This window comes from Bubalus bubalis, chromosome 2, assembly GCF_019923935.1.
Source record: "Bubalus bubalis isolate 160015118507 breed Murrah chromosome 2, NDDB_SH_1, whole genome shotgun sequence".
NCBI classification, from domain to species: domain Eukaryota; kingdom Metazoa; phylum Chordata; class Mammalia; order Artiodactyla; family Bovidae; genus Bubalus; species Bubalus bubalis.
The window spans coordinates 25063953-25081659 of NC_059158.1; the positions used below are offsets into that span (position 1 = coordinate 25063953).

At 57.9% G+C, this 17707-nt stretch overlaps 1 protein-coding gene across 2 annotated transcripts; it reads left to right on the forward strand.

Moving 5' to 3' along the window:
* Positions 1-267: 267 nt before the first annotated feature.
* On the forward strand, positions 268-15217 carry LOC102402713 (complement C4). Of its 2 annotated transcripts, XM_025267599.1 has the most exons (41): positions 268-425; positions 552-750; positions 938-1139; positions 1492-1562; positions 1646-1734; positions 1939-2021; positions 2202-2298; positions 2438-2543; positions 2653-2785; positions 3468-3583; positions 3694-3870; positions 3997-4179; positions 4302-4487; positions 4653-4811; positions 5071-5197; positions 5371-5445; positions 5922-6119; positions 6211-6322; positions 6414-6484; positions 6754-6893; positions 7005-7214; positions 7454-7505; positions 7605-7694; positions 7841-8050; positions 8228-8303; positions 8464-8620; positions 8721-8834; positions 8919-9090; positions 9304-9536; positions 9611-9778; positions 10145-10204; positions 11339-11432; positions 11510-11696; positions 11832-11922; positions 12064-12138; positions 13499-13601; positions 13737-13826; positions 13909-14007; positions 14200-14283; positions 14568-14700; positions 14841-15112. In XM_025267599.1, exons 1-41 carry the CDS (start codon positions 361-363, stop codon positions 14980-14982), a joined length of 5229 nt encoding a protein of 1742 aa, XP_025123384.1. In that variant the 5' UTR covers positions 268-360; the 3' UTR covers positions 14983-15112. The 2 variants fall into 2 exon arrangements, with proteins under 2 accessions (XP_025123384.1, XP_044784640.1); XM_044928705.1 differs by lacking the exon at positions 14568-14700 and having other exon boundaries at positions 14841-15217.
* The last annotated feature ends 2490 nt before the right edge of the window (positions 15218-17707 follow it).

Below are 17707 nucleotides of genomic sequence, written 5' to 3' on the forward strand. Positions count from 1 at the left end.
AGCCATGTGTCTGAACCATTTGCTGAGCCACGTGGGGCCCTGCTGGGCACATGTATGTGTGTGCACGCTATATGCACAGGCACCCAGACCCAGGCAGTAGTGCTGGGGCCCGGGGCATTGGGATGAGAGGGTTAACAGGGAAGGACTCAGTTGAGTCCATGATTCCCTCAAGAGACCCAGGTGTCCGGGGTGCCCCCTCCCAGTTCTGGGCCTGGGGCCAGTTGCAGTTCTTGCTTGTCACGTGGTTTCCCGGCTTATCTGGGCCAGGGGAGGAGCAAGGCTCTGAGTCAAAACTCTGCTCCAAGCCCTGGGTTAACCAGAAAGGAGCAGGCGGGTCTGAACCCCTCGGGTCCTCCAGCCATGAGGCTCCTCTGGGGGTTGATCTGGGCATCTTGCTTCTTCGCCTTGTCTCTGCAGAAGCCCAGGTCCTGGAGGCAGGATGAGGAGAGCTTGAACAGGGCCAGGGCTGGCGAAGGGAGAGTGGGCTCAGAGGGTCCTGATTCGGGGGGAGGGCTGGAGGCTGGCTGTTGACTCGCACCTGTTCTTCCCAGGTTGCTCCTGTTTTCTCCTTCTGTGGTTCGCATAGGGGTCCCCCTGTCTGTGGCCGTGAAACTCCAGGATGCTCCTTCAGGACAGGTGGTGAGAGGATCCGTGTTCCTGAGGAACCCATCCCATGTTAATGAGCTCTGCTCCCCGAAGGTGGATTTCAGCCTCAGCTCAGACCGAGACTTCATACTCCTCAACATCCCGGTAAAGGCCTACTCCCTCCCAGTGCCACCCAGCGCCCCTCCTGTTCTCCTCTGTCTTCTTGGAAACATCTTTGTCTTCTCATCGCCCTGCTCCCTTCCTCCCCTCCCAGCCCTGTGTTCCTCTGTGTTTCAGTCTGTCTTTCCCCTTCTGCTCTGTCTCTCACCCACTCCCTCTCCCTCTCTTCCAGATCCCCCAGGAACAGGCCAGGGTCTGTTTCCTCCATCTCCTCCGCAGAGCCCCCGAGGTGCAGCTGATGGTGCAGTCCTCATGGCTAAGGGACTCTCTGTCCAAACAGACAGACATGCAGGGTGTCAACCTGTTGTTCTCCTCTCGCCGGGGGCACCTCTTTCTGCAGACGGACCAGCCCGTTTATAACCCTGGCCAGCGGGGTGAGTTGGCGCCAGGGCCTCCACCTTTCATGCCTTCCCAGCCACTTGAGTGAGATAACCTGAAGCACCTCACAGGAAGGCTGCTTTACAGACATTTGTTCTCCTTCCCTTCGCTTTCTGGGAGGGGGTCCGGGGTCCAGGGCCTACCCTCCCATGGCTCCTGCTCACCTCCACAACACCAATTAATAAAGACCACTCAGTCACAATAACCAACCAAGTCCCATAGCTATATAAAGCTGCAATCCCCATGGCCTCCTCACTAAAAAACCCAGAATCTCCCGTGTCGTAAATTACCCAATCCCCTAAACCATTAAACTCAAACACAATCTCCACCTCCTTACTCCATTTCCAGTTCGCTACCGAGTCTTTGCTCTGGATCAGAAGATGCGCCCGGCCACTGACATCCTCACGGTCATGGTGGAGGTGAGCCCCCGACCTCTGACCTTCCTAAGGGGCCAGGGCTGCTGAACTGGCCTGTGGCTGTGACCGCTTCACTCCCATTGCAGAACTCTCAAGGCTTCCGCGTGCAGAAAAGGGAAGTGGTTGCTCCCTCCTCCATCTTCCAGGACAGCTTTTTGATTCCAGACATCTCAGAGTGAGCATTTCCTCCCAGGGACTGCTCCCACCGACACTTCTCTAACTCCCACTTCCCCCAGCTGGCCAACTACAGCACATGGTCCAGTTCTGAGCTCCCTCAGCCCCTGGATCACCCCATAGTCTCTTCCTAGGGAGCTGGGTCACTGGCTGTCAGTGGGCCTTTTGCACGAGTGGGCTGAGTCTCTCCCTTGTCCGTCCTCAGGCCAGGAACATGGAAAATCTCAGCCCGATTCTCAGACAGCCTGGATTCCAATAGCAGCACCCAGTTTGAGGTGAAGAAATACGGTGAGAGCTGGAGATGGCAAGGACAAGTGCCCCTTTTCTGCAAGGAGGAAGGGGTGGAGCAGAGGTGGGGGGTGCAGGGCCAGGGAAGGGAGATGCGGCTGCCACAACCCCAAGGGGAGGATAATATTTTAAGGGTCCTTTCATGAGAGTCTGATCTGCCCTCCCTTTGCCTTGGGTCAGTTCTTCCCAACTTTGAGGTGAAGATCATTCCTGAAAACCCCTACATCCTGACAACGCCTGGCTTTCTTAGTGACATCCAAATGATCATCCAGGCCAGGTAACTCCCCCTCACACATGGTCCCTCACACTGGGCCTGATCCCAGGATGCCCCATGCAGCGTGAATGTGCTGTGGAACCCCACTTCCCTCCCTCGCCCCAGCCCTCAGCCCCTCGTCCGAATCTCTCCTCGGTGGCAGGTACATCTACGGAAAGCCGGTGCAGGGGGTGGCATATGTGCGCTTTGGGCTCCTGGGTGAGGACGGTGAAAAGACTTTCCTGCGGGGCCTGGAGAGTCAGACCAAGGTAGGAAGGAGGGTTGAGGTGCGTGAGGTGGGTGAGGAGAGTGAGGCGGCGTGAGGAGATGAGGAGGGAGACTCGAGTCTCATTCTCTGTCCTGTCTTCTTTGCCCCAGCTGGTGGATGGCCAGTGCCAAATTTCCCTGCAAAAGGCTGAGTTTCAGGGCGTGCTGGAGAAGCTTAATATTAGCACTGATGACCTCCCAGGGCTGCGCCTGTATGTTGCAGCAGCCGTTATTGAGTCTCCAGGTGAGTGGCTTCCCCTGATTATAACCCTGGACCCTCACCGCTGACCTCTGAGCTGACCCTCTGTTCTCTAGCACCAACACCACCTTGCTTCATCTCAGCTGGGACAAAAAGCCAGGAAAGACCCAGAAGCTGTATCTCTACAGCTCCATTTCTGGGCTTTTTCTGGGGAAGGGGTCCTTCCACCATCTCAGTGTATTATTTTTTACCCGTCCACCCAGACATCCCTCCATCCATCCATGCATCCCTCAATCAATCCACCCATCACTGCATCCATCCACCCAACCATCCATCTAATCACCCATCCACCTATCCATCCACCCATCCATCCATCTCTCCCTCCATCCATCACACATCCCTCCATCCCTCCATGCATCCATGCATCCATCCATCCAGCCTTCCAGCCACCCATCTCCTGCTTCCATCCATCAATCAATCCATCCACCCATCCATCCATCTATCCATCATCCATACATCTATCAGCAGAGCTGTGTTATACACCATCTGTGTGCTATGTCCTGTGGTGGCCTCAGGAAAAATAGAGATGAACAGAAGGCAGTTTGTGCCCTGAAGAGTTCAGCCTTGTTGGAGGGAAACACTAGAGCACCCCTTCCCTGCCCCCAGCCTTCCTTCTTCTCTCTTCCCTGGTCTCTGTGTCCACCTCTCTCCACCCTGTATCTTGCAGGAGGAGAGATGGAGGAGGCAGAGCTCACGTCCTGGCGTTTTGTGTCATCTCCCTTCTCCCTGGATCTAAGCAAAACCAAGCAGCAGCTTATACCTGGGGTCCCCTTCCTGCTGCAGGTTTCTTCTGGAAGGGGGAGCATGAGCAGTGGGCACTGGGGGTGGTGGGCAGGAGGGGGCCGAGTCTCACTGACTGCACCCTTCCCTCTGCCCCTCCCTCATCTACCTAGGCCCTGGTCCGTGACATGTCAGGCTCCCCAGCCTCTGGCATTCCCGTCAAAGTGTCTGCCAAGTTGTTTTCTGGATCGACTTCTAAAAACCAGGACTTGGAACGGAACACAGATGGGAGTGGCCAAGTCATTGTCTCCATTGGTGTTCCTCGGACCATCTCAGAAGTGCAGCTCTCGGTAGGACCCCACCCTCATGGGAGAGGGTGGGCTAGGAGAGAACGTTCCCAGGCTGGTGGGTAGAGGGGGGGAAGCTGGGTGCCTGTGCCCTTTCCATTGACCCTGTGACCCCTGCCCTCTCTCCAGGTGTCTGCAGGCTCACCCCACCCTGCGGTAGGCAGTCTCACTGTGAAAGCGCCCCTGTCCAGAAGCTCTGGGTTTCTGTCCATTGAGTGGCAGAATCCTCGACCTCTTAAAGTCGGAGAGACACTTAACCTAAACCTGCAAGCCGTGGGCAACAGTGGGAGCTTCTCCTACTTCTACTACATGGTGCGCATGAGGGGCCACAGCGGGAGATGGGGTGGGAGGGTCTCAAGAGGAAGGAGCCCTCAGGGTGGGTGGCGGCCTCAGGGCATGGGATGGGCAGTGAGGAGCAGCCTGCTGTCCTCCAGATCGTGTCCCGGGGCCAGATCGTGTCTGTACATCGAGAGCCCAGGAGCCACCTGACCTCCATCTCCGTGTTTGTGGACCATCACCTGGTGCCCTCCTTCCACCTCGTGGCCTTCTACTATCACGGGGGCGTCCCGGTGGCCAACTCCCTGCGAGTGGATGTCCAGGCTGGAGGCTGTGAGGGGAAGGTAACTGGCATCGGAAGAGATGGGGTGTGTGCGTGTGCTGGGAGGATTAAGAGAGAAGACTGCATGACTGCAAACGGGGTGATTTAGTTCAGGGTGCACTGAGGATGCACAAGACTGAGCGAGTTCTCCCCACCCCGACTGCCCCCCACCTGCCACCTCTGCCAGCTGGAGCTGAACGTGGACAGTTCCAAGGCGTATCGTCCTGGGGACACTGTGAAACTCAACCTGAAAACAGAGTCTCGAGCCCTGGTGGCCCTGGGAGCTGTGGACACGGCCCTGTATGCTGTGGGTGGCAAGTCCCACAAACCCCTCGACATGGTCAAGGTTGGTCAGGTCCTCTCTCTGATCCTCCCTTCCCTCTGAGGCTCATCCTCCTGCTGCCCAAACCCCAGGCCAGCCACTAGAACTCACTCAGCTGGACTGCTGCCACTCCTCCCTCGAGCCTTGGCCCCGGTGGCCTCTGTTTCCGCTCTCTGTGTCTCTCTCGTACTTGTCTGGACCCTGCCCTCTCACCTACAGCTGAGTATGTGATTGTGGCCACAGCCACTCTCGTCTCGGCAGCATCTGTGCCTTTTCTCGCAAGGTCTTTGAAGCTATGAACAGCTATGACCTTGGCTGTGGTCCCGGCGGTGGAGACACTGCTCCTCAAGTGTTCAAGGCAGCTGGTCTGGCCTTTTCTGATGGAGACCATCGGACTGAAATCAGAAAGAGTGAGGACAGAGGAGGAAGGGGAGTGGGTCGTGGGAGGGTAAGTAGGAAGGAGGGGCCTGAAGTGGAAAGACAGGAAGAGGAGGGGTGGGAAGGGCTGGGCTGGGAGGGGAGACTCAGAGGGGAGGGGGAGGCCCTGCACCCTCCTGCTGACTGCAGTCCTGCTCTCTACCAGGTCTGAGCTGTCCCAAGGAGTCAAAGTCTAGGAAAAAGAGAAATGTGAACTTCCAAAAGGCGATTCATGAGAAGTGTGAGTTGAGGGTGCCCATGTAATTCTCTAGGGCTTCCCTGGTGGCTCAGATGGTAAAGAATCTGCCTGCAATGCACGAGACCCAGGTTTGATCCCCGAGTTGGAAAGATCCCCTCAAGAAGGGAATGGCTACCGGCTCCAGTATTCTTGCCTGGAGAATTCCATGGGCTGAGGAGCCTGGTGGGCTACAGTCTATGGGTCTCAGAGTTGGACACACCTGAGTGACTAAGGCATATGCAGGGCCCAAGGCTCGGGATGCACGTCTGCCCGTTGGCTCCTCTGCTCTTGATTGAGTCCGTGCATGGTGTCCGGGCTAGTAATCCAGACACCACAGTTCTGGGGTGAAAGTGAGTGGGGGGAGGTGCTCTGCTTGGACCACCCTCAAGTTCCTGGTCTCTCGGGGTGAGTCCTGGTACATCTAGAGGTCGGGTTGGGGATGAGGCGTGCCTCACGCTCACCCTCACCTGGTCCTGCAGTGGGCCAGTACACTTCCCCCGTCGCTAAGCGCTGCTGCCAGGACGGGCTGACGCGGCTGCCCATGCAGCGCACCTGTGAGAAGCGGGCAGCCCGGGTGCAGCAGCCGGCCTGCCGCGAGCCCTTCCTGTCCTGCTGCCAGTTTGCTGAGAGCCTGCGTAAGAAGGCCCGGACCAGGGGCCAGGTGGGCCTGGCCCGAGGTGAGGGGCTGGGTGTCCGGGGCACTGGCCGGGGCCCCTGGAGGGTCAGGACGGCCCCCTCCTCACCACCCTCCACGGTGTGCCCCCACAGCCATGGAGCTCCTGCAGGAGGAGGACCTGATCGAAGAGGATGACATCCCCGTGCGCAGCTTCTTCCCCGAGAACTGGCTTTGGAAAGTGGAAGAAGTGGACCGCTTCTCCCAGTGAGGGCGCGTGCGGGGCCTGGCCTTGTCTCTGGGCTGAGTCTGGGGCCTGCCCAGCGTGTGACCCAGTTTCTCACCTTTCCCACCGCAGATTGCGACTGCTGCTCCCGGACTCTCTGACCACGTGGGAGATCCATGGCGTGAGCCTGTCCAAAAGCACAGGTGCGGTCACCCTGCCTGGGCCCCTGGCCTCCCTTTTCCATGCTCCCTTGTCTGAGGCTCCCTGCTTGGTCCTTAGCTCTTGGTACAGGAAGGAGGGGCAGAGACCTGGAGATGTCTGCATGCCGAGCATGGGGCCTGAAGCCAGAGAGCAGCGGCAGGCAGGGGATGGGTGGGAAGTGGGGGGACCAGGGGCGGGTCCTGCCCCTCACTGCTGGGCTCCCCTGGGTGTGATGCCCCCAGGCCTCTCGTATGTGCCCTTGATCCATCAGGCTTGTGTGTGGCCACCCCGGCCCGCCTCCGAGTGTTCCGTGAATTCCACATGCATCTGCGCCTGCCGGTCTCTGTCCGCCGCTTTGAGCAGCTCGAGCTGCGGCCTGTCCTCTACAACTACCTGGATAGCGATCTGACCGTGAGGCCCCTTGGGGGCTGAGCGCACAGTGGTGTTGGGGGACTGGGGCAGGAGAGGGTGGGGAGCCTAACTGGGTTGGGACTCTGGCCCTCCCCGTCTTCCTGCCCTCAGGTGAGCGTCCACGTGTCCCCAGTGGAGGGGCTGTGCCTGGCCGGGGGTGGAGGGCTCGCCCAGCAGGTGCAGGTGCCCGCGGGCTCTGCCCGGCCCGTTGGCTTCTCTGTGGTGCCCATCGCAGCTGCTGCCGTGTCCCTGAAGGTGGTGGCTCGAGGATCCTTAGATTTCCCTGTGGGGGATGCAATATCTAAGATTCTACAAGTCGAGGTGAATGGAACACCCTTGAATCTAGGTCCCTAGCTCCCAGATTCATCCCCTGCTCTGGCCCTCTCCCTGCAATTGGGCTGAGGCCACCCCCAAAACCCAATGCTTTGGTCCATTGCACTTTCCACAATCCTGGCCCCACTGTGTCCCTGAAGTTCCAACTGCAAGTCCTGAGGAGTGTGCACTGGGAGGGACAGGCTGTAGCCTGTGTGATCTCTCACAGCTCCGTTTCCCCTCCACAGAGAGAAGGGGCCCTTCACAGGGAGGAGATGGTCTATGAACTCAACCCCCTGGGTGAGTGACCTCCACTCAAAGACAGCAGTGTCCTGGAGATGGGAGGGGGCAGAGGGCGTGGGCAGCAGGACAGACCGCTGACTCCCCTCATCTTCCCAGACCCCCGAGGCCGGACCTTGGAAATTCCTGGCAACTCTGATCCCAATATTATCCCTGAAGGAGATTTCAAGAGTTTCGTCAGAGTCACAGGTGGGTGTGTCCTCCAGTCCCTTCCCGGGGGTCTCTCTTGGATTCATGGGAAACCTGGGCATTTCTGTTGATCCCAAGACTCCATGACCCTCCGACCCTGGCCCCCTGACCTGCTCTCTGACCCTTCATCCTGTCCCTCCCCATAGCCTCGGATCCACTGGAAGCATTGGGCTCTGAGGGGGCCTTGTCACCAGGAGGCCTGGCCTCCCTCCTGAGGCTTCCCCAAGGCTGCGCGGAGCAAACCATGACCCTGTTGGCTCCAACACTGGCTGCTTCCCGCTACCTGGATAAGACTGAGCAGTGGAGCATGCTGCCCCCTGAGACCAAGGATCGCGCTGTGGATCTCATCCAGAAAGGTTCTGAGTGCAGCGGCAAGCAGGAGTCGGGGCCAGGGGAGGGCAATTAATGGAAGCTGGGCAGCCCTGGTGGTTAGAGCAGGGAAGAGAGATGCGGTCCCCCGTGGAAATGGGGAGCATGGCCTGGCCACAGCAGTAGGGGAGTGGGTGTGACCTCAGCCACCTTTCCTCTCCAAGGCTACACACGGATCCAGGAGTTTCGAAAAAGAGATGGTTCCTACGGGGCTTGGTTACATCGGGACAGTAGCACCTGGTGAGTTTGGGGGAGTGTCCTGGGTGTATGGAAGGGGCCAGGGCTGGTGGGGGCAGAGCCAGCTACTATGGGAGGGTAAATAGCCAGGAGCCACCAGGAGTGGGGCCTCCCCCTTATCGGGACCAGTGGCTATCCCCAGCAATGCCTTCATCTCCTCTAGGCTCACGGCCTTTGTGCTGAAGATACTGAGTTTGGCCCAGGATCAGGTGGGCGGCTCTGCTGAAAAGCTGCAGGAGACGGCCACGTGGCTGCTGTCGCAGCAACGGGATGATGGCTCATTCCACGAGCCCTGTCCTGTTATCCACAGGGAAATGCAGGTATGGGGCTGGGACGCTGGGCCAAGGGCATAGGAAGGAAGAGTAGCCCTACCTCTCCTCACTCATGGTTGGTGCCTCCTTTTCTGCCCACTTCAACCAGGGAGGCTTAGTGGGAAGTGATGAGACTGTGGCGCTCACGGCCTTCGTGGTCATCGCTCTTCACCACGGGCTGGCGGTCCTCCCAGACAAGCATTCTGAGCACTTGAGGAGAGTGGTAAGGCAGCTATGTGTCTGCCCTTTGCTAATCTGCTTTCCCTCAGGAGCCCAGTGCACAGACCTTCCCTCCAATTTCTACCAGGAAAATTCCATCTCAAGAGCAAACACCTTCTTGGGTGCGAAAGCAACCTCTGGTCTCCTGGGTTCCCATGCCTCTGCCATCACGGCCTACGCCCTGTCACTGACCGAGGCCTCCGAGGACCTGCGGAGAGTTGCCCACAACAACCTGATGGCCATGGCCAACGACATCGGTGGTGAGTGGGTCCTGGCAGTGGTCCTGAGGCTTGGGAGAGCTTGAGACCCCTGAGCATGTCCAAAGGGAGATACGGAATGAATGGAGGCCCTCGGAGGGAATCAGAGCATAAGTAGGGGTGACTGGGAAATGAGGAGAGACTAAAGGGGGAGCGTCAAAGGGTCAGACGACTAAGATCCTCCCCTGTTCACCTGTGGGTCTCCTTTCACTCCAGATAAGCTGTACTGGGGCTCAGTCACCACTTCTCCAAGCAACGTCCTGTCACCCACTCCGGCTCCACACAGCCCAGCAGACCCCATTCCCCAGGCCCCGGCCATGTCGATTGAAACCACAGCCTACGGCCTGCTACACCTGCTGCTATGGGAGGGCAAGGCTGAGTTGGCCGACCAGGCTGCATCCTGGCTGACCCGCCAGGGCAGCTTCCAAGGGGGATTCCGCAGCACCCAGGTAGGGGCTGTCCTGGGGTTCTAGGGTGGCTGGTCCTGAGACCGAGTACCTGAGTCCTGGCCCATTTGCCCCAGGACACTGTTATGGCTCTGGACGCCCTGTCTGCATACTGGATTGCGTCCCACACCGCCGAGGAGAAGGGGCTCAATGTGACCCTGAGCTCCTTGGGCCGCAGTGGGCTCAAGTCCCATGTGTTGCAGCTGACCAACCACCAAGTCCACAGGCTGGAGGAGGAGCTGCAGGTGAACCGTGCCCTCACCTGGGTGACCGGGACACCTGGGCCTCCCTTGGCCAGGCCAGAAGCCATCCCCTCTTCCCCACCCCTGCTGAATCCCCACAGCCCCTCTTTCTGATAACTGTGGGAAGACTTACTGGCTCTGTGAGCTGTAGCAAGTCACCCAACCTCTGAGCTTCATTTATCTGATCTGAAAATGATCCATGCAGAATCTACAGTGGGTTTAGGAGATGGTGGAGAGAGAATGCAGGTGAAGGTAGAAAGTGTTGAAAAGAGAGGTGGGGAGAGGAGGTGGAGTTATTTTGGTGGAGGAGATAAGTTGAAGCAACAGTGTGCCCTTCTGACATCTCTTTCCCTTTTGTGCTTGTGAAAGTTTTCCCTGGGAAGCAAGATTAACGTGGAGGTGAGAGGAAACAGCAAAGGAACCTTGAAGGTGAGAGCTGGTGGCACTGGGCAGGCAGGCCCATCAGGGTGAAGCTGGGGTGTTGAGTGGGAGACCTGCGGGCAGAGCTCATGGTCTGGGAAGGAGGAAGAGGCCCCTGGGTTGCGGTTGCCTGTGCTCTGTCCTGGGCAGGTGCCCCTCACTCTGCTCTCCACTCTTTCTGGGCACCTGTGGTCCCCTTCAGCCCTCAGTGCTGATGCTCAAACACTTGGCCCCTCAAGCCAAGCGTCTCCCCTGAGCTCTGAGCATCTCTGACGTAGTTGAGCCCCAAACCTTCTCTTCCTCTGTGTCTCTTGTCTGGCTGACAGAGTCCATCCCTGCAGGAGCACAGCTGCCACTCCGGGGGCCATCTTAGCGGCCCCCACCATGCTAAGCCTTGCTTTGTGACCCGGGAGACTTCTCTGTCTCATCCCAGCCCCGCCCACGTCCCCAGTAACTCCTCCTCTGCTTTCTCCCCAGCCCCGCCCACGTCCCCAGTCACTCCGCCTCTGCTTTCACTCCAGCCCAGCCCACCTCCCAAGTAACTCCTCATGTGCTTCCCACCACCCCCCACCCCGACTCCCACCGACCTCCCCAGTAACTCCTTCTCTGCTTTCTCTCCAGCCGCGCCCAAATCCAGTATAACTCCTCCTCTGCTTTCTCTCCAGTCGCACCCGCCTCCCCAGTAACTCCTCTTCTGCTTACTCCCCAGCCCCGCCCACCTCCCCAGTAACCCCGCCTCTGTTTTCGCCTGAGCCCCGCCCACCTCCCCAGTTGGAAAGATCCTCCCATGTACACACATCTCCTAGCTTTGAATGACCTTCAGGATCTTCTTGTCCCACATGACAAACTCATTTTCCTCTTTCAAGCCTAGGCCAGGAGCCTTTCCTGAACTTTCCATTAAAGCCTCTCCGGTGCTTCTGTACAATGCTTGCCCCTATGCCAGGACCCTGCACCCCCCAGTCACCCAACACCTGAGTCCATTTGTTTTTCTGGACAGGTCCAGGGGCAGGATGGGAAAGGGCAGAAGGCCTCAAAGCTCTTAGCCCAGGAGCTAAGGGATCCAGAGCCCTTCCATGTGGCTCTGCAGAGAGGCCTGTGGCCCTAAGTGTCCGCATGTCCCCTTCCCACCCCCTGATGAACCAGGTCCTTCGCAGCTACAACGTCATGGACATGACGAACACGACCTGCCAGGATCTTCAGATTGAAGTGACGGTCATGGGCCACGTCGAGTACACGAGTGAGTGTTGGGGTCACAGGCTGTGGGTCTCTGAGGGGGTGGTGCCAGGGCTGAGCCACAGTGCTGTCCCCTCGCAGTGGAGGCGGAGGAGGACTACGAGGACTACGAGTATGAGGACTCTCCAGCCGGGGATGACCCCGAGGCCCACTCCCGGCCCGTGACACCCCTACAGCTATTTGACGGTCGGAGGAACCGCCGGAGGAGGGAGGCCCCCAAGGCAGCTGAGGAACGGGAATCCAGGGTGCAGTACACTGTGTGCATCTGGTGAGCCCTGGGGTGGCCCTGGGTGTCTGGGTGCTGCCAGGCTGGAGAGGGAGGCGGGGCCGAGGTCGGGGCTGGGTGTCTGCAGCCTGGCACCAGGCGGGGGGTGACCCAGACAACAGGCACATGTCTCCACAGGCGGGCTGGCAAGGTGGGGCTGTCAGGCATGGCCATTGCGGACATCACCCTCCTGAGTGGATTCCATGCTCTGCGGGCTGACCTGGAGAAGGTGTGACCAGCCACCCAGAGGGGCCGCCTGTGCCCCCAGGAGCCCTGCCCCATCCCTGCAGCAGCCCCAGCTGCTGAGCCCTGTCACATGCCAGCGGCCAGGGGCTTTCTCCTTGTGACTCCCGGCTCCCGTTCCCCACAGCTGACCTCCCTCTCCGACCGTTACGTGAGCCACTTTGAGACCGAGGGTCCCCACGTCCTGCTGTACTTCGACTCGGTGAGCAAGGAGGGTGACAGAGGGGCGCACAGCTGGCACTGGGTTTCCTGAGCTGGTGTTAGGAGGATTCCCAGGAGGCAGGTGTATCAGCAGCTACTGCTCTGGGAGAGAACTTGTGGAGTGAGCAGGGAGACAGGACAGGAGGGGGTCAGAGCCTTGGCCAGGGAGGTTCCCCGCTGCCTGCAGGGAGGCGGGGCTGAGCCCCTTCGGTGGCTTTGGGTCCAGTGCCAGTCAGCCGGGGAGGGCTTGAGAGAGCGCCTTTCTTAAATTTGAATTTATTCATCGTGAGGGACGGCTTTTTTGTTGTTGAACTTCCCGTTTTGATATTCAAGTGTGTTTTGTTTTTGTTTTTATAATGATGGTGGACCCAGAAGAGTTGTTGTTTTTCTTTCTCATGGCCGAATTTGACTAACACACAGTTATCAACTCTCTGATGGCCCTCCAAAATTTTTTTGAATATTTATTGTAACCTTTGGAGAGAAATGTGAAAAAGGCGTGTTAATACTGTGATCCATTCGCCATGTGTCTGTGGGTCGGGGAGGCCCTCCCTGCCCTGTGTGCAGAGGGGACAGACCCTGTTGGCTAGAGAAGCCAGGCAGAGGAGTCTGGTTGAAGACAATGAGGAAGATGTCAAGTCAGGGAGCTCACCGTGCAGCTTAGGAAGGAAACTTGTGTGCGATACCAGGCTGGACTGGAGCAGTGTGGCCATGAGGAGAGGGATCAGGGCCTACATGAGTGGCGGGTCAGAGAGGGCGGCAGAGGGCTAGCACTTGGTGGTACCTAGGAGACAAGTGAGGCCTTAGTTGTATCAGTGAGGCTATGGAGAGGGTGAGTGGGTTTGGAGGGCAGGCAGTGGGAATTGGGAGAGTTTAATACATCCCGTAAAAATCCCAATACAAGAATCAGGCTGAACATTTGGTTCAGGAGCCACGCGCCTGCAGAGTTTGGGGAGCGGTGAGACTGCCCCAAGAGAGCACAGAGAAGGGGAAGGGCCTGCGCTGGGGCCTGTGCCTCTGTGAGGGACAAGCAGGAAGGTCAGAAATGACCAGGTCAGAATTAGGGGTGGTCTGGAAGCTAGCCCTGAGGGTAGGGAGAGGTTTGTGAAGATGTGTCCATGAAGTGAGCCTCTGTGAAGCCGCTCAGGGCCTGGAGATGGGTGAGGTCACCATGTGCGCAGTGAAGTCAGCAGAGACCTTGGGGAGCAGTTTTTAGAAATCTCGAGGCTGGAAGGTAACAAATGGTGAAGGACACTGAAGATAAGATCGACCGGAACCAAACAGGCAAGCAAATCCATCATAGCGGTCTGCAGGGCCCAGAGGTGGGTTCCTGACGTCCCTCCACCCATCGGCCCCCATGGCAGGTCCCCACCTCCCGGGAGTGTGTGGGCTTTGGAGCTGTGCAGGAGGTGCCCGTGGGGCTGGTACAGCCAGCCAGTGCTGTCCTGTATGACTACTACAACCCTGGTGAGACGTCGGGGACTCTCGGGAGGTGGGGGTTAGGGGCAGTGAGGGTGGCAAGGGAGTCCTGTGGGTCCATGGGACTGGGGAGGCAGGGAGAGGCGAGTGCCCTAACGAACACCCCTCTCTGCTTTTCTCCAGAGCACAAGTGTTCTGTGTTTTATGGGGCACCACGTAAGAGCAAATTCTTGTCCACGTTGTGCTCTGCGGATGTCTGCCAGTGTGCTGAGGGTGAGACACTGGGCCGGGGATCAGGGGTGGGAAGGCGGCGTGGCTGGGGCCTACACAATCTCACCTGGGCCCCTGACTTCAGGGAAGTGCCCTCGACAGCGCCGGGCCCTGGAGCGTGGGCAGCAGGACGTGGAGGGTTACCGGATGAAATTCGCCTGCTACTCTCCCCGAGTGGACTACGGTCAGTCTTCCCGCCCGGGCCCTGGCCCTGGCCCTGACCCTGACCCTGACTCTGACCACCCCCCCCCAAGGTCTCTTAGATTTGGCCTGCTCCTCTCAGGCCCATGGGCAGCCTTGTCACTCTGCACTGACCTCCTGTCCTCTTAGCCTCAGGATAACTAACCTTCCCTCCCTTCGCCTAAACTCCCCACAGGCTTCCAGGTTAAGGTTCTCCGAGAAGACAGCAGGGCCGCTTTCCGCCTCTTTGAGACCCGTATCTCCCAAGTCCTGCATTTCAGTAAGAGGGGGGACAATAAGTGGGCAGGGCTGGGGGGCATACTGGGGAGCTGAGGTCTGGCTTTGGGGCCTTGGTGCCTGGAAGAGTGAAACTGTAGCCACTCTGAGCTCAAAGCCCCTCAGCCTCTTAGAAGCCCTGGGCTTGTCCACAGAGAGGAAGGCAGTCCCACCTGCCCGCTGGAAGTGGTGAGGGTCAAATGGAGGCTTGGCGCAAAGCCCCCCGGCCCCCTTCTGTCCTGCCCCTCCTCTTCCCCTCTGATGACTCTGTGGACCTTCACCCCTCAGCCAAGGATGCCAGGGCCACCACTGATCAGACCAGAAACTTCCTGGTCCGAGCCTCTTGCCGCCTTCAGTTGGAACCTGGGAAAGAATATCTGATCATGGGTCTGGACGGGGCCACTTACGACCTCAAGGGAGAGTGAGTTCTTGGGACCCCTCAGTCTTCTGCTCTGCCCACGCCACTCGAGGGAAATAGTCCCCTGTGCCCTCAGAAGCCAGGTGCCTCAGGGTCTTCCCCTGAGCCTCTGGTGACCCTTCTGACTGCCCCTTCACCCACAGCCCCCAGTATTTGCTGGACTCGAACAGCTGGATCGAGGAGATGCCCTCTGAGCGCATGTGCCAGAGCACCCGCCATCGGACACCCTGTGCCCAGCTCAACAGTTTCCTCCAGGAGTATGGCACACAGGGCTGCCAGGTGTGAGGGAGCTCTCCCACCTTCCGCAGGAGAAGCTGGAGCTGCAAAAGATGGTGCCTGGACTCCTGCCATGCCCGGTACCCTGACCAGAGCCCTAGGCAAAACCAGGGACTCAATAAAAGCCTTTGGCAGCAAAGTGTCTGTGTGTATCTCCAGGACTGAGACCAACGTCCCCACTACCTGCTCCAGGTTCTCGGGGGCCCAGGCCAGGGTTGGCATCATCTAAGGCTCTCAGAGCCTGGGTGACCCTTGCAGTGTCCAGCTCTGCCTGAATCCCCTCCTCCCCCAGGCAACCCCTTGGGAGCTTGGTGCCACATAGTGACCATGGTGGGCAGCTGACCCTGCACTCTGAGGATCCTGTGTCCGCACTAAAACCTCCCTTTTACTCTGCCCGCAGGGAACTCCTTGTGCCTGGCAGCCTGTCACCGGGGCCTCAGGCTGGGGGCTGTACACCAGGCACCTCAGCCTTCTGCTTCGTGAGCAGCTCCCCAGCCGCGTGTCCCCCACTGTGGTCATGCACGCGGCACTTCTAGGGTCTTGCTTCTAACCGAGACCTGCTCTGTAGAAAGCCCGTTTGACACTGGATCCCTTTATCAGTATTACGTAACTTTCCCAGAAATGTGCAATCCCCAGGTCTCATGATACCTTCATCCAGATACTGATTTCAAACAGACCAAAAGGCCGACTTTGGTGTTTCTTAATACTCTGAGGGAACCACTGTTCCCCGGGGTCAACCCTCCCCACCTGCCTGCCTAGCTCTCCCCCATTATGGCAGCACCTCTTGGGTCTTCAGGGCTAACCTAGAAATTCATCTAGAGGAATGTGCTGAGGTCATTTTTGAGGGAAACTGAGCTAACTCAGCAGCCTGCCATTCAGTCATTCAACAGGAATTGTGGACCTCTCACTCCAGGCCATGCCCTGCTCCAGGTCCCCATCTTCTGTGAATGGTGTGAGGTCAGGGAGCTGCATGGTTCTGTGGGGCCTCTGACCAGTCTGGGTGCATATGAGAAGTGGGCCGGGGAGTGGGCTCACCTTCCTGGAGGAGGTGACCTGTAAGTTGGACTCGGCAGGCTGAAAAGTCAAGCAAAGGGAGTAGGAGTAGATGAGGGTATTTGAGGCAGAAGAAAGAACATAAAAGGCCCCAAGGCTGGAGGCAGGACAGCACTTTTGGGGGCATTGCATATCATTTATCTTGTTTGGAATTAGGATTTGGAGGTGGTATGGAAGAGACGGAGTTGGCAAGGTACACGGTGTCCGTTATGAAGCGGTGTTCACAAGCAGGTCAGCAGTCCAGGTCACTCGCCATTTGACAGAGTCCCCTCCTATTCCATGAAACTTTGAGTAGTTCTGACCTGGGAATTCCCTGGTGGCCCAGTGGCTATGACTTTGCGCTACCAAGGGGTCCAGGTTTGATCCCTGGTCAGGGAACTAATTCCTACATGCCACAAATAAGAGTCTCAACTGAAAAAAAAAAAAAAAAAATCCTGCATGCTGCAACTGCAGATCTAAGATTCCCAATGCTGCAACTAAGATCATGTGTAATCAAATAAGTTAATATTTTTTTTTTACAGAAGCGTTCTGACCTTCCTCAGTGTTTCAGAGGCTTCTTAGGGCTATTGTCTCCATGGTCTTTGCCCATCAGATCTCTCCTGAAATCCGGTCAGCATGGTGGTGGCATAAAGCCACGTACGAGAGTCAAATTTTCAGCTATAGTTGTGGCAAGACACGATCTAAGGCCTGAGGTCAACTATGAGGAAGGAGCTGCCCAATCCCAGAAATGCTATGTTTTCTCCCTTCCAGTCCTGGGCCTGGGTCCAGGCTGAGCTGAACCTCTCCCATCAGGACCCAACGGTGAACTCTTTAGGCTAGTTGGCACCACAGCTGGGATCTCAACCCAGGCTCTCTGGTGGCAGAGTCTTGCTCTGATTAAAGCTCTGAGGTCAGCTGGCAGAGAAAGGGTGGGATATTGGGGGATGTGTGGGCTCAGGTCAGCTCTAAGCCCTCACCCCACCTCCTAGGTGCCCCAGCCTCCCACCGAGTCCTGCCACCCATCTTTAGCATGACCTCTCCTGTAAGTCCTTCAACTGCCCCCTCACCTGCAACAGTGGCCCCTGATAGCCCTACTTAGTCCACTGGGACCCCACCCCTCATTGCAACAGCTCCCTGAAGAGGGCTGGGCCCCTGATCCCAGCTGTGGCTATCAAGTTCCTTCCTGAGGACTTTGGAGTCGATGGGGGCATGTTTGATCACGCCATTAAAGCCCTTTTGTCCTGGGGCTAGACCCGTATTCTGTGGAGTCTGACCTTGAAAGCAGTTCTGTGCCGCCTGCACCTGGGAGCACAAGCAGCTTGACTGCAGACAGAGAGGATGGAAGGGACTTCCCTGGTGGTCCAGTGGTTAAGAATCCACCTGCCAATGAAAAAAGTGGGTTGGATCCCTGGTCTGGGAAGATCACATGCTGTGAAGCAACCAGGCCTGTGGGCCCCCACGACTGAGCCCGAGTTCTAGAGTCCACGAGCCTCAACTACTGAAGCCCACATGCCTAGAGCCTGGACTTCACAACTAGAGAAGCCACTGCAATGATGAGCCCGAGTATCACAACTAGAGAGTACCCTCTGCTCGCCGCAATTAGAGAAAGCCCAGGCGTGGCAATACAGGCCCAGTGCAGCCAAGATTAATAAACAAATGAAAGAGGAGGAACGAAGAGTGAGGAAGCAGCCATGTCTCTAGG